Genomic DNA, 14,761 nt, shown 5'->3' with positions numbered 1-14,761 from the left:
GAATGATCGAATTCATGTACAGATATTTTGAATAAAATTTGTACGGTTCCTTTTATTTTGACCGCCGCTGTATGAGTGTTTGGGGTTGTATGTATGTGTGTGTGTATATGGACAACGAACTTATATTAAGTACAGGTTAAAAAATGCATTTGCAAATACATTGACATTCGCCTTTAATTTCAATGAATATATCTCTTTAACACCTTACAAAGTGGCCACCCTTACTTGCAACACTGCATTCTGTTACTTTGTTTGCTAAAAATTAATTGCCCATTCTGGCGTTAAGTGTATTTGCTCACGCCTCCAGCGCCAATTGCACTACTTGACAATTCAGTTTGCAATGGTGCGCGCAGATGACTGCTGTCAGCCGGGTGAATGAGTAATTTATATAATGCAATAAAAACATAGACCAACACACATTGTACATCAGACATTCAGGCAAAATAAGCATTACATACCTACATATATTTACTTAATGAATGCAATGCAATTTATTTGTATATATTTTATTTTTATTTTAAAAAAAAAGTGTACCTTTTAACACGCCTTGCAAAATGATACTCTTTGTAGCGCAGCTAAGTGCAATGACAACAGCAACGTGTATTTTTTGTTTTTGTTCTCAAGCGTGCATGGAAATGTGATGCCACGATCATCGGTTCGATGCCGATGATGTTGTTGAGGCAAACTAGTTGTTATAGGGTTTGGTGTGGTAGCTTTGTCTGCAAGAGCCGCTGAGCACGTGAAATGTTTGCTAGAAATGCTATCAACAGCGCAATGGCATGACATTGAAATTGAAACGTGAATTTCACGGTTGCCACAAAATATTAGTAATGTACATGCGAGACTTAGTTTTTTTTGGATAGCTATTGCCCACATGACGCAGTATGCTGAAGAATTTATTAAATCATTTTTCCCCTCCGCCTATTTTATTCAAATTTACAGGAAAACTTCGCAGGAACCCGGAGGGTTTGCCTGTAAGGGTTCTTTCGTTTCGATTTGCCTGGAATTCGGTATATAGGTAGGGAATGGTACTGGGACTAGGACTAGGAATGGTACTGGGACGGGGACTGGGACTGGGAATGGGACTGTTAATGGGCAAAAGAAATTGTTGTCGATTCTTGGCGGCACCTTTATCACACAGCATTAAAAGGGATTTCCAGCCACATGTAGGCCCAACGGTTAATGTCTCGCAATAGTGACGATGATTCTAAATAGTACTTTCTTTAATTTTCCTATCTACACGCGTTTAAACTGCATTGACTGGCGACAGATGGTCATGCAAAAATTGCAACTGCTCCTTCTTTACAAACCCGATTAGATTTTTTTTTTAATTTTTCCAACTCAGTTTTTAAGTTTTCAGACAAAGTCCATCTCTGGTTTGTACTATGAGCATATAAAAAACTTACCACGTTTACACTTTATGATAAATTCAAACAGTTTTCTATTAAACAGGGTTTTGATTTTTGTTTAGAATATTTGCAAAATTACCTGGAAATAGAAAAATAAAAATATTTCACTTTAATTTCCGTGTTTATGTTGAGGTACATACATATTGTTACGAATATTAGCAAAACTAAGGGGTGCTACTATCTCTAAGCCGATGCTAAACAGTGATATCATGCACATCCATAGATCAATCATTATGTATCTACATAAACGAAACAATAATTGCGTCTACACATATGTACCATGTACGTATACGAGCAACGGAGAATCAATGCACAAACACATGCATATATCTGAGATACTCCTGAAAGTATGCAATGAGAGGAGCTATAAAATCGTGCAATTGTAGTTACAGCTGAGAAGTTTGAGAGCTGATGGCAATTAGTAGATTCTGAAAATGGAAGCGCCTAGAAGATGCGAACGTTGAAATCGGAGTATAAAAGGCATCAAATTTAGAGGCGCTGTAATTCAGTTTGATTTGAGCTATCAAGCAGTTTCGATTAAGACGCTATCTAGCGAGCCATAGCAGTATTATTTTGAGAGTTTCATTTGAGCTATCAATCAGTTTGGTTATTAAGCAAGCTATTCGTTGCAAAGTATAAGTGTTATTGTGAAGTACTTTAATAAAGGCCATTTTTCCATTATTCAATATCGGAGTTATTTATTCAACAGTTTAGCGATACGAACGTTGGCAGAAGATTGCAAATAAGGGGAATTGCAGTAAATTCGTTACAATATGTATACAAAATTATTAAGAATAAGCTATAAACGATATCTTTACGTAGTTGTAAAATTACCACAATCTAATCATTACATACATATGTTCAAGTGCCTTACAACTGTCCGAGAGATCGTTTTATGCCTGGTTTTCATTAGGTCAATACTAGGTATTTCAATATAATAGCACCGTCAGTGCATATATTAACAATTTTGTACAAAGAACTAAATTATTAGTGAAGTTTAGTTTGCAGCTTCTTCATATAAACACCGTCTGAATAGAGGAATAGAAATTTAGCGAAAGGGACTAGGGTACATCCCAAATAAAGAGACATTTGTATGTCCCATCTATAGAAGTCTCCATAAATACTAGATTTTTGATATCCCTTAGCTAAAAAATTGGATTGGTCGAATTTTCGACCCCGGGCGATACTAGTATGTACATATGTATAAATATTATAAATTGGTTATAATTTTTGCTTCTGTTTTTTTTTTTTGCGTTCACAGTTGCAATTTCATTGATGAATTAAAATTTACAATTAATTTTAATATATTCTTTAATTTTAAATATGTACAGTACAGTCGGAAAGTATTAGAATAAAATAAAAAAAGTTGATTTTGTCAGTTCATCGTATCATTTATTAATATAATATTCACATATTCGCAGTAGTTTTGTACATTCAGCGTAGTTCTATGATCTGAAGACATTTTTAATGAATTTTGCTGAAAGTTCTATCAAAATTTATAAGAAAATAGTCAGTATGTTTTGCTTTGATGACTGCAGCGCACAATTTCGGCATTCTTTCGATGATATTTTTAAGTGTTTGATGTGGAATATTATTCTACGCTTCGTTCAAACAATCCCTGAGGTCAGGAAATCTTGTTGGCTATAGATCTCTCACACGACGCGTCGATCCAATTCTTCCAACAATAGCTCGATGGGATTTAAATCGGAGGATTTTGGTGACCATTCTATTGTATCAAGGTCACCTGTGTCTTTTTTCGTTCTAAATAAGAAGTACAATGTTTTGATGTATGTATGTATGATCTGTATGTATATTGTGATACTGCTCTTTTTTGATAATTCATTCAATTTTGTTTAGTTGACCAACGCCAGCGTAGCTGAAATAGTCCCAACTCATCACTGAGCCACCGCCACGTTTCACAGTTGGCACAATGCAATCAGCTTTGACAACTATGGCTACCGAAAAGCTCGAATTTTTAATCGTCTGACCATCAAACTGATCTCCACTGATCAATCGTCCAGTCAATATATTCTTGAGCGAACTTCAGTCGTTTCTGTTTATTTACTGGCCGTAGAAGTGGCTTTCTGGCAGCAATGCGTCCAATCATACCTTTTTCTTTAAGCCAGCCTTTGACTGTCGTGAGCGATATTGGTGAATCCAAGTCTTCATTGATTTCAGCACGAATTTATGATGCAGATTTCCGTCGATTGGCCATATTTATTGCTTATATTTTGTTGCGATTCTTTGATTTACCTTTCTTGGTCGACCAGATCGTTTTCTGTTAGTATTTTGTCCAGTTTCTAATGACCGTATGAACTGAACACCGAGATATTTTAAAAAGTGTGGCTATTTCTCGATAGTTTTCCCTGTTTTTTGTTTTTTTTTTTTTAAATAATGATTTGGGCCCGTATTTCGACGGATATTTACTTTTGCTTGACCATTTTCAATCTGAAAAAATACAATTCTGAGGCCATTTTAACATCAACATTTTTTTATACCTTTCATGAACATGAAATGGTATATTAACTTTGGTCCGATGTTTGTAACGTTGAGAAATATAGAAGATAGACTCACCATTAAGTATACAGAATTGATCAGGGTGACGAACTGAGTTGACATAGCCATGTCCGTCTGTCCGTCCGTCTGTCTCTTTGAACGCAAACTAGTTCCTCAAATTTTGATATATCTCAATGAAATTTGGCACAAGGATGTACTTTTGTATTATATTAGACATTTGTCGGATCCGGTAGGATCGGACCACTATAACATATATCCCCCATACAACCGATCGTTCAGATAGAAAGATTTTTGGCAATTCCTCCCTTAATTTAGAAAGTATAAACGTTAAACTTGGTGATATATATTTTAATATATCATAGAACATTTCCTGAAAAAATCATTTTGATCAGAGCTATATATAGTATATAGCCCATACAACCGATCGTTCAGATAGAAACGTTAAACTTTGTGATATTTATTCTAATATATCATAGAAGATTCCATGAAAAAATCATTTCGATCGGAGCTATATATAATATATATGCCATATAACCGATCGTTCAGATAGAATGATTTTTGGCCATTTCTCCCTTAGTTTCGAATATAAAAACGTGAAACTTGGTGATATATTCTAATATATCATAGGCGATTTCCTTTAAAAATCATTTCGATCGGAGCTATATATTATATATATATCCCAAACCGATCGTTCAGATAAGGGGGTTTTTGGCCATTTTTTATTTTATATTTATCTTAAAAATCGTTTAGGTATGTATATCTTTTCACTATATATTTCTTATCTTATACATCCGATTATTTGGAGATTACGAACGGGATTAGATTACTGTTCAGCCCCATTCATGAATGGTATGAAATCTTCGGCACAGCCGAAGACTGTCCTGTCCTTACTTTCCGACTGTTCTGTACGTATGAATATTAATATGTTTATTCATTTGAGCAAGCAGTTCATCATAAATAGCTGCATTACCTCAGGCCACTAAAGCACTTAAAGATTTTCGGCATTATGTGATATAAAAATGTTTAGTTTTTAATTATTTACACTAAACATTTCCACAATTTGACACAATTTATTTAATGCATTTAATATTCACCACTGCACCACACGATTTCGCGCAATTTCTCACACCATAAGCCAGGTGGCCTACAAATACTTTGTATTTATTACACATAAATATTTTTTCCTACATTTAATATGTACACAAATTTTCAAAAAATTTTTGTTTTTTGCTTGTGTAAACATTTGGATTAATTTTCACATCAATTAGGTTTTAGCTTTCAAGTGCTTCACAATTTTCTTTTAATCAACTTGCGCGTTCGCACTCAAAGTTCGCGCAAAAAACTTTACGCCATGAAATCGAATCGCTAACTGAACGAACTAAATATTTATGAATACGCTGTCAAAATTATATTACGATCGTGAAATATACTACATACATAAATGCGAAATAAAAATATTAAATTCTAAATTTGGATTTAATATTTGTATGTGTAAAAGTTCCGTTTGGCACTGACCGTTACGCTGAGCCCCAAATACGCCCACATGGTCAAAGTACTCGGTGACTATATGGACGATCGAGAGCAGAAAGAAGCTGATTGTCCAGCCATTCAAGCGTTTAATGTAAAAAGAAAATCAAAGAATATAATTAGAGATGAATATGAACAATATACAACAACTAAGAAAGTCAAAATCAGGTGTAACTTAGCTTTATATACCCAGTTGTTAGTTTTAACAGCAGGTGAGAATTTATAAAAATTTAATGTAAAAGCGACAAATTAAATGGTAGTTAAAAGAAAACTCTAAGTGTCACTTTTCTTCCAATTTGCGTCGTGCGCCTTTTAAATTTTTCATGGCAGAGATACACTCGAAGAGTTTGCCAAATAACTGCCAAAGATGACGCGGCTAGGAAACATTTCTTCTAATTGAAATAGCATTTTTTTAAAGCTTTAATGTTGCCCTTTTGCGGCCTTAAGCTCAGGGCTACGAAAATACCAAAAAAGAGTCAAGAGCGGCAGAAAAAAATTAACACATTACAAAAACAATTGAAGAGTTTCTTGTGAATAAGAGCATTCCAAAAGTGAATTTTTTTGAATTAATTAAACTTAGTAAGGAATGTCATACGATGACGACGGAAGCACTCAATACTATCCTGCACCTACCACCAATAACCGTTACAGCAGCCTTGCGGATTCGAGAAAGTAGACAAGCTACGACTATGAGACCAATGCCGCAGTTTCAATATTAGAACTCACTGTTTATTGCGCTCCTAGAAATATTTTTACTAGGAATTACAGTGTGCGTTTCGTCATGATAAGAATGGTTAAATAGGCAACCCGCTATTCAGGATGCCATCAATATATATACGGATGGTTAGAAGCTTGACGGGAAGATGGTTGGTGGGATCTTCTCACCGGACCTGGGATAGATACTTATATCAAGCGCCAATTTAAGCTATATGTGGTGAAGTTAATCATTTGGAACATGTGCCTAAAGACAGAAAAGGTTGATAATATTTTCAGACAGTCTGGTCGTGGTAAAGGCCTTGGACTCATGTGTCGACTATATTAAGTGGATCTCTGAGTGACGAAGTATATTATTTCAGTATTAGCCTGATTAGTCTGAGTACCAACGGACAACGGGTATTGAATGTAACTGTAGAGCTGGTCAGTTACCGTATGATAACCCACATCCTTTCCTAAATATGATTTGGTTGGTATACCCAGGCATGCTTAACCAACGAACCGATATCATTTCGTTACGATATTTAACGTTAATAAACGAAACAAAGTCATTTCGTTTCGTTTATTAACGTTAAGAACGTCAACTTAACGAAATGATTTTGTTTCGTTTTCTGCCATATCAAAACGAAATCAAATCGTTTATGATGATTATTAATTTCAAACTATGCTGGCAAAGCTGATTGATGGCGTAGTCATTAAAGGTGAAAGCATTAGCCAAGCTGATTGCAACTTCTCTCATGAATTTTGACAGTGCGAACATTTCTCAGAGTATTTTTGACATTACCACCAACGAATTACACAAACAAATTACATGGAGTTTGTTTGTGTATGTCCGCTCGCTGTTACCACCTTACGGCTTCACCATGGCTATAGCATTGCCAGCACAATTCAAACACAAAGTATCACGTTTTTCTTAACGTTTTTAACTTTAACGAAAGCTTTTCGTTTCGGTTAAAAACGAGATACAATTTATCTTGATAATTTCTTTATCGATAATATTTCGAAGTGTTTCAACGGAAACGGTGGAAATTTTTTGATAAACGATTAGCTTAACGTTAAGGTGCATCCCTGGGTATACCTATGGTTTCTTTTAAATTTCGTGCGCGACGAACGTTTTGGCCAGTGCTTTCTACATGCCAAACATCAAGGTTGGTTTGGACTTCCGATAACAAAGGCCGCTCCAACTCTATTTTGCTGCTCGGTAACCATTTTTGATCTAGGTAACCATTTTCCAATGATCTTATAAAAGCATCCCAGCTCGAAATAAGGGCGATATTTAATTTTATAGACCCCATGAAGTGGTTCGAACCGCGGTAGCTGGTACAGTAAGTGTTTAGGGCATTAAAATGGGTATTTTGATGTGCTAAGTGACAGATTAATGTGCCTGAACGACTTTCTGATCCCTTGATCCCCTGGATCTGTGGAGCTAAGTCGCCTCTTACGACAGGCATGCATTGTAGAGACATTTCAAGCATCCAGCTAGGGCTCACAAGTTGCGTTGCTCAACACGAACACCTCCGTAGAGACTGGAAATGGCTTCACTAATCCAAGGCAAACGGGACTACTAAGTTATATGTGGTTGAATATCTTCACAGTGATTATCGTGATAACCTTTTATTCCTCACCGAGTTGCAGCCGCATAAAGTCTTTGTCTGCTCCGCCGTTCAGGAACAATTAAGTAGGTACGATTTTATCGCCACAGACGAAAATTTCGAATTAAAACTCATGCGGATTTTTAGTCCAATTTTCTATTCATTTCTTAAAACAATATTAAGATATTTTTTCGAAAGTTGAAAAAAAGCGCAGCAAGTGAAAATTCGAAATAAAAAATTCGGGCGATTTTGAATTCCAAATTTCCTATGGAGACTTTTTATTCAAAATCTTCCTTTCTTTATGGTTTGGAAATTAATTCGAAATAAGATCTTAACATCGTATCATAACATAAGTAGAAAAAGTGGAAAGAAAGATAGCGCGATTTCCGAAGAGAACTTATGTCAATTGACGCTAGTTCCCTTTGACACTGTTACACGTAAAATTTCAAAAACGTCCCTTGTTTGAAGAACGGCTCAGTTCAGAGACCAATCGCTCGTGTATTTGCTCTATGTTAAACGATGGCAATATATCATTTGACAACTGCAAGAAATGTAGAGGGCGAACGAAAATGGAGGCGAATCGTTCGATTGAGCTATCGTTCGCAACACAGAATGAATGCCTTAATACATATTGACATTAGATAGGTCCTTTATGACTGGAACTGGAAGCCGAGATAGGGTGATATTCTACCCCGCAGTCGATACATGTCGGGATCACTTGCGAAAAGCCACACGACTCGATTTACGTTTTCATAATGGAAATCATCGCCTGTTGTATACAAAGTGCACTTGTGAAACGGGACAGCGAGTGTAGGTTTTACGTGAGTACCTGTCTTCGAAGACCTAACCTCACGTATGTACCAAGTACTCAGGTCAAAGCAGGTCTGACCAGCCCCCAAGGCTCGCTTACCTTGGTACCAATCGATAATGTAAGTGGACACATCATCACCTTGGTGGGGTTGGAGGCCTATCTAACACCTCTTCCATTCTATGGGTCATGGCACCCGGTTGCAATGCAACTCCACATTCGAGCTGACCAACTCTTACCGCATTCGGATATCAACCACAGCCACCACGATGCTCCCAAAGGGGCCAACCGCAACCGACCAGAAACGGAGCAAGCTCCGCGGGCTATGTGTTCCCCGTAGTACCATTTTAAAGTCTTGGTATGACTTTCGCAGCCGAAGCCACTTCCGGTTGAGTATCCACCTACTCCGGACCGGCCGCCTAGGGGTGAGGTGGGGTTAGATCTGAAGTCTGGATTTTCCGCCACAAATGAAACGTCCCGGATGTACCCGTACGTTACCCTGCCGTTGGGACTATTGTCCCAGCGCTCCTGCCACTTCCCTCTAACCACCCCTTCTAATCGACGCCTATTTTCTAACCATCCACTCTCCACATTATCGTCGGCGGCTGTGAAACGTGGTATAAAAATAAGTAATCTGACGCATTTGATAAGCGTTTTGAAAAGTGCTAGACCTCGGTATATATTTTGCATAACAAAAATCAAACGCCGTGAGAGAAAGTAATTATAATCACACAAACCCATTTTTGATAATCCGAACACGTATGCTGAATTTAATGTTGTATATATTAATATTTATTTAACGTACATGTAGATCGTGGTGGGGGAGAGACTTTGTCGCCATGTTCTGGCGTTCACGCCTGTAGACGAGCGTCTCGCCGCTATCCGAATAAAAGCAAAATTGTTTAATGTATCATACATCTGCGCCCATGCGTCGGCAGAGGAGAAAGACGATGTGCTATATGCGGCAGAAGCATGGACCATGACAACAGCAGATGAAGCAGCTTTGGGAGTGTTCGAGAGAGGAAAGTTCTTCCAAAGATTTATGGACCTCTACGCGTTGGCGATGGCGAATACCGAAGAAGATTGAATGATGAGCTGTACGAGCTATACGCAGACATCAGCATAGTCCAGCGAATAAAACGCAGTGGCTGCGCTGGCTAGGCCATGTTATGCGAATGAAAGATGATGCTCCGGCCAAGAAAGTATTTCTATCGGAACCCGCCTATGGAAGCAGAGGTAGAGGGCGGCCCCCACTCCGTTGGAAGGACCAGGTGGAAAACGATTTAAGCTCCCTTGGTGTGACCAATTGGCGCCGGTTGGCGGAGCGAAGGAGCCTTGTTGGACGGCCATAACCATTTAGACGGTTAAGCGTCAATTAATTAAGTAAGTAAGTAATAAGTACATATGATATACAATTTATATTTATTTGTCCAGATGCTGAATCATTTGGCTCATCTCGCTGCCTTTTATCTTCTTCGATTAAACATTCATCTGTATACATTAATATACTTCCATACATGCGTTTTAATGTTTATTTTTACTTTATTTCTATTGTATTTATAATCGTCTTCCATCTGCGTTTTCGGTTACTCCCACTATACACTTTTATTGTGTTTCGCTTATCGGTCGTTGGATGAGGCTCGTGCCATCTGCCAAAGTTGCTTTGGCCTATTTGCGAATTTTTATCTTTATTTGCAATGTAAATATTTAGCACAGATGCGTTTGGATCTTATTTGTTTAGTTATTAGGCGTTTTATTAGATTATTAGTAGCGTTCCAATGAAGGCTGATCCAGATACGGATATAAATTAATATGCAAATGGAACAAAAAAGCTGTGATCCTGATATGAATCTGGATCAATTTCGGATCAACAGGGTGGCTCAGTTGATTTGGATTTTTGTGGAAAATTTTTGACAGCAGTACATAGGGTATGTACTTGGTAGCACTTACAAAGATATGCACTAGGGCATCCGATATTTAAACTATTTTTTCCACTCGACAACCCATACATTTTAACTTTAAGTCTGAAAACAAACTATTAAGACCATAAAATTATTAAACTACATTCATTTTAAATCATGATAGAAAAACTATAAATTTTTTATGTGAAGAATACAAGAACCACAATATGTGCAATTGCTTTTTGCACAAAGCTCCTGATAGAAATAAAATTTTAAATATCAGCCTTGGGACAATAGTTATTGATTTTAAAATGCTTCTTTTGGTACCTCTCCCGACATTTTCGGTGTGTTTAAACTGCCGACCCCTCTGTTAAGCATTAATACTCTAGCTTTTTTAAGTACAAATTCCAATACAATTTTATATGGAAAATATATCGCATTTGTGGCATGGTTTAAGGAGTTAATTTTACTACCTATTAATTAAACAATTTGCTTTAACTTTTTTTTAGGACAATTTTATGGAGCGATTCAGGGGAAAAAGGTTGAAAATAACAGGCACCCTATTATGTGTACGCATTCATTGAGTACCGCCAACTCTCATAGTACTGATCCTAATCGTTGAAATGAGATTTGATCGTGATCCAGAGCTCTATAACTCAATGGAACGCCACTATTGATTTTATATTCTTTTAGTTTTTGGCGGCCACCGTGGTGTGATGGTGGCGTGCTCCGCCTACCACACCGTATGCCCTGAGTTCGCACCCCGGACAAAGCAACATCAAAATTTTAGAAATAAGGTTTTTAAATTAGAAAAAAATTTTTCTAAGCCGGGTCGCCCCTCGGCAGTGTTTGGCAAGCGCTCCGGGTGTATTTCTGCCGTGAAAGGCTCTCAGTGCAGATGCCGTTCTGAGTCGGCATAAAACATGTAGGTCCCGTCCGGCCAATTTGTAGGGAAAATCAAGAGAGGCACGACGCAAATTGGAAGAGAAGCTCGGCCTTAGATCTCTTCGGAGGTTAAATCGCCTTACATTTTTTTTTTTTAGTTTGTGCTTTAAACCATACATTCAAGCATATATACATACATACATACATATGAAAACGTTGTATATTTTGTTAGTGTATTTCAAGTTTGCTATGAAAAGTTCATTTGTTCTTTATGCGAGAACATCTATATTTATTTCCACTTTGCTCTATTCTTTTAGTAACGATCTTATTATTGCATTTCCTGTCTACTTTCGCGTTGTTGTTTTCATGTGGTTCGCTTATGGGTAGTCGTTTGAGCTAAAGACGAATGCCAGGCTGTCCTGCCTCATTTTCGAATTTCGATATTTATTAGCTATGTAAATATTTGTCAAAAACCAATTTCAGATTTTACTGACGAATATTTTTGTTGACAGCAAAATCGATAATTTTTGAATACTATATAATTACAAACGGATAACACCCCGATTACAAATTAGGAGCACTACGATAACTAATCGATTACTTTTGCCCATTAAGAGAGCAAGATGGGCCTTTTTTGGTAGAGCGTCGAGACTAAAATACTTTGGCCTAGCTATGGCAAAATATGGTCAATCGTGCATGAAGTGTCTCGACAATTCCACCTAGTCATTCTACACGCAGCTGCAGAAAGAGAGAATTTCCAGTATGTTAAGACCTACCACATGGACTCACGTTGGAAGTGACCCACGCAGTGAATCACCATTGATAGAACTCAATAATTTCAGCAGATAGTTAAATATCCACTTTCTGCCAAAAGGATCTCGCTACCCGTATGAGTTTTCAGCAGGGATTACCCTTATTGCTTTAAATGTATGAAAACATTTATTTGAAGCAATTTTTAATTTATAATTTATTTAATAATTTGCGAAAAATTTAAACAACGTGACATCAGGACGGAAAAGGTGACATCTGTTTCGATTATACCTTGTAAATCTCTTCAAAGCCTTTTCTCCCGGGAGTGGGATTTGAACCCGCACTCCTACGATGGTTGAAGTGTTGTTGCTTTTTGTTCTATATACAGAACTACAACGAATTAACCAACGTTGTCTATTTGCTATATTTTTCCCAAATTATTAAATAGATACGGCCACCGTGGTGTGATGGTAGCGTGCTCCGCCTACCACACCGGATGCCCTGGGTTCAAACCCCGGGCAAAGCAACATCAAAAATTTTAGAAATAAGGTTTTTCAATTAGAAGAAAATTTTTCTAAGCGGGGTCGCCCCTCGGCAGTGTTTGGCAAGCGCTCCGTGTGTATTTCTGCCAAGAAAAGCTCTCAGTGAAAACTCATCTGCCTTGCAGATGCCGTTCGGAGTCGGCATAAAATGTAGGTCCCGTCCGGCCAATTTGTAGGAAAATTCCAGAGGAGCACGACGCAAATTGGAAGAGAAGCTCGGCCTTAGATCTCTTCGGAGGTTATCGCGCCTTATATTTATTTTATTTTTTTAATAAATAGATCACGCTACCCTCCAAGTGGTAGTGTGCGCCCAGCATTTGCTTAGCTGACTCGAGGCCCATCTATAAAAGAGCAGACCAGAGGTACTCCATATTCGTTACACCCACCAATGTTCGGGTTTTACCCATGCGGGCTGGGAGATATGTGTGAAAGTTCCCAGGTATATTGATATATTTTGGGGTCACGGATGATTTCAATATACGACCGCAAGCCACCCTACTACCCTCGACGAATTACCGATTACCTACAACGAATTAACCCACGTTGTCTATTTGCTATATTTTTCCCAAATTATTAAATAGATCTCTCTACCCTCCAAGAGGTAGTGTGCGCCCAGCATTTGCTTAGCTGACTCGAGGCCCATCTATAGCAGAGCAGACCAGAGGTACTCCATATTCATTACACCCACCAATATTCGGGTTGTACCCATGCGGGCTGGGAGATATGTGTGACAGTTGCCAGGTATATTGATATATTTCGGAGTCACGAATGATTTCAATATACGACCGTAAGCCACCCTACCACCCTCGATCGAACCACAATTGAACTTAGAGCTTTAATAGCAGCTTGGCTATAGGAGAAGATATTGTATTCTCTAACCATATTAGCACGGGATAACATACAATCTACCGCATTTTTTATTGCGGCAACCTCCACTTAGAGGACGATGCAGTGATCAGGCAATTTAAATTTGCGGCTTACGTCGAGGCCCTGGTAGAACATCTTCTTTCACCTTCCCATACAAATTTGACTCATTTATCATCGGAAATTTATATAAATTTTATTTAAAGTCCGAAAGTAAAACAATACACATTTTTTTTTGAGCTGATAAAGCATCAAAAATCATATTCATATCATACGATTTTTTGGCTCACAAGGGAGAACGTCGGCAAACTGTCTTGTGTTTTTGTTAAGCTCTTTTGATTTGGTGATGTGAATGCGAGAAAAAATTTTAGTCTAAATTTGAATCCATTTATTAGTCTAAGCAATATTTTTGTAGTAAACTTTAAAGACTTCAATTCATTTTAATTGGGTTTAAGTTTTTAACCGAACTGATCAAAAAATCTATAATATTTCATATTTTATTTTATGTGATTATTATCTAAAATTCTTAAAAATTTACTTTCTAAATAAAAATTGTTTTGACAATCTTCCTCTGCAAATAAGCAATTTATTCAGCTGCTGTATGCTAAAAATCCAAATTACTTACAATTGAACAAACAAAATTAAAAGCCAAAATAAACATTAATGATTTTTAAATATTACAAGCAGGTGGTCGAACACAACAATCTTCTTCACTTCATTAGCCAACAAAATGCATAGAGATGGGAAAGGGGGAAACACCCAAATGGCAAATACTCGATAAATTGGTTATAAATGGTAAAAATGGGTAAATACCCAAATATTTACCCAAAGGAAGGATAAAAATAGTCTTTTGGAAAATATGGGAAACAAACACACAAATCCAATCCAAAATGTACCCGATTTGTAATTTATTGGTGGGTAGTTATCCATTGCGCTATCGGTTGAATTAGTTTTAATCTGTAATCCAGCGTTTTTAACAAATCTTTACCCGATTATGCATACCGTTGCCCAAATTTTAGTTAACACATGAAACAATTTTAAGTCAAACAAGTAAGGAAGGTTAAGTTCGGGTGTAACCGAACATTACATACTCAGTTGAGAGCTATGGTGACAACATAAGGGAAAATAACCATGTAGGAAAATGAACCGAGGGAAACCGTGGAATGTGTATCAAATGAAAGGAATTAAAGAGTATTTTATGAGGGAGTGGGCCATAGTTCTATAGGTGGACGCCATTTAGGGATATAGCCAT

At 37.3% G+C, this 14,761-nt stretch overlaps 1 protein-coding gene across 7 annotated transcripts in view; it reads right to left on the bottom strand.

Moving 5' to 3' along the window:
* Shrm (Shroom) overlaps positions 1 to 14,761 on the bottom strand; it is a 631,603-nt gene that overhangs the window by 148,581 nt on the left and 468,261 nt on the right. Inside the window, exon 1 of one of the 7 annotated variants that reach the window (XM_067775906.1) lies at positions 4,897 to 5,226. The exons of the other annotated variants lie outside the window; for them this stretch is intronic. Within the exon in view, the coding sequence (XP_067632007.1) occupies positions 4,897 to 4,931 (35 nt within the window). The 5' untranslated portion in view covers positions 4,932 to 5,226. Of the gene's footprint in view, positions 1 to 4,896; positions 5,227 to 14,761 lie in introns of those variants that run through there. 7 annotated transcript variants of the gene reach the window in all.

Source organism: Eurosta solidaginis, chromosome 3, assembly GCF_040869045.1.
Source record: "Eurosta solidaginis isolate ZX-2024a chromosome 3, ASM4086904v1, whole genome shotgun sequence".
NCBI lineage: Eukaryota > Metazoa > Arthropoda > Insecta > Diptera > Tephritidae > Eurosta > Eurosta solidaginis.
This window is presented reverse-complemented; position numbering and strand designations above follow the sequence as displayed.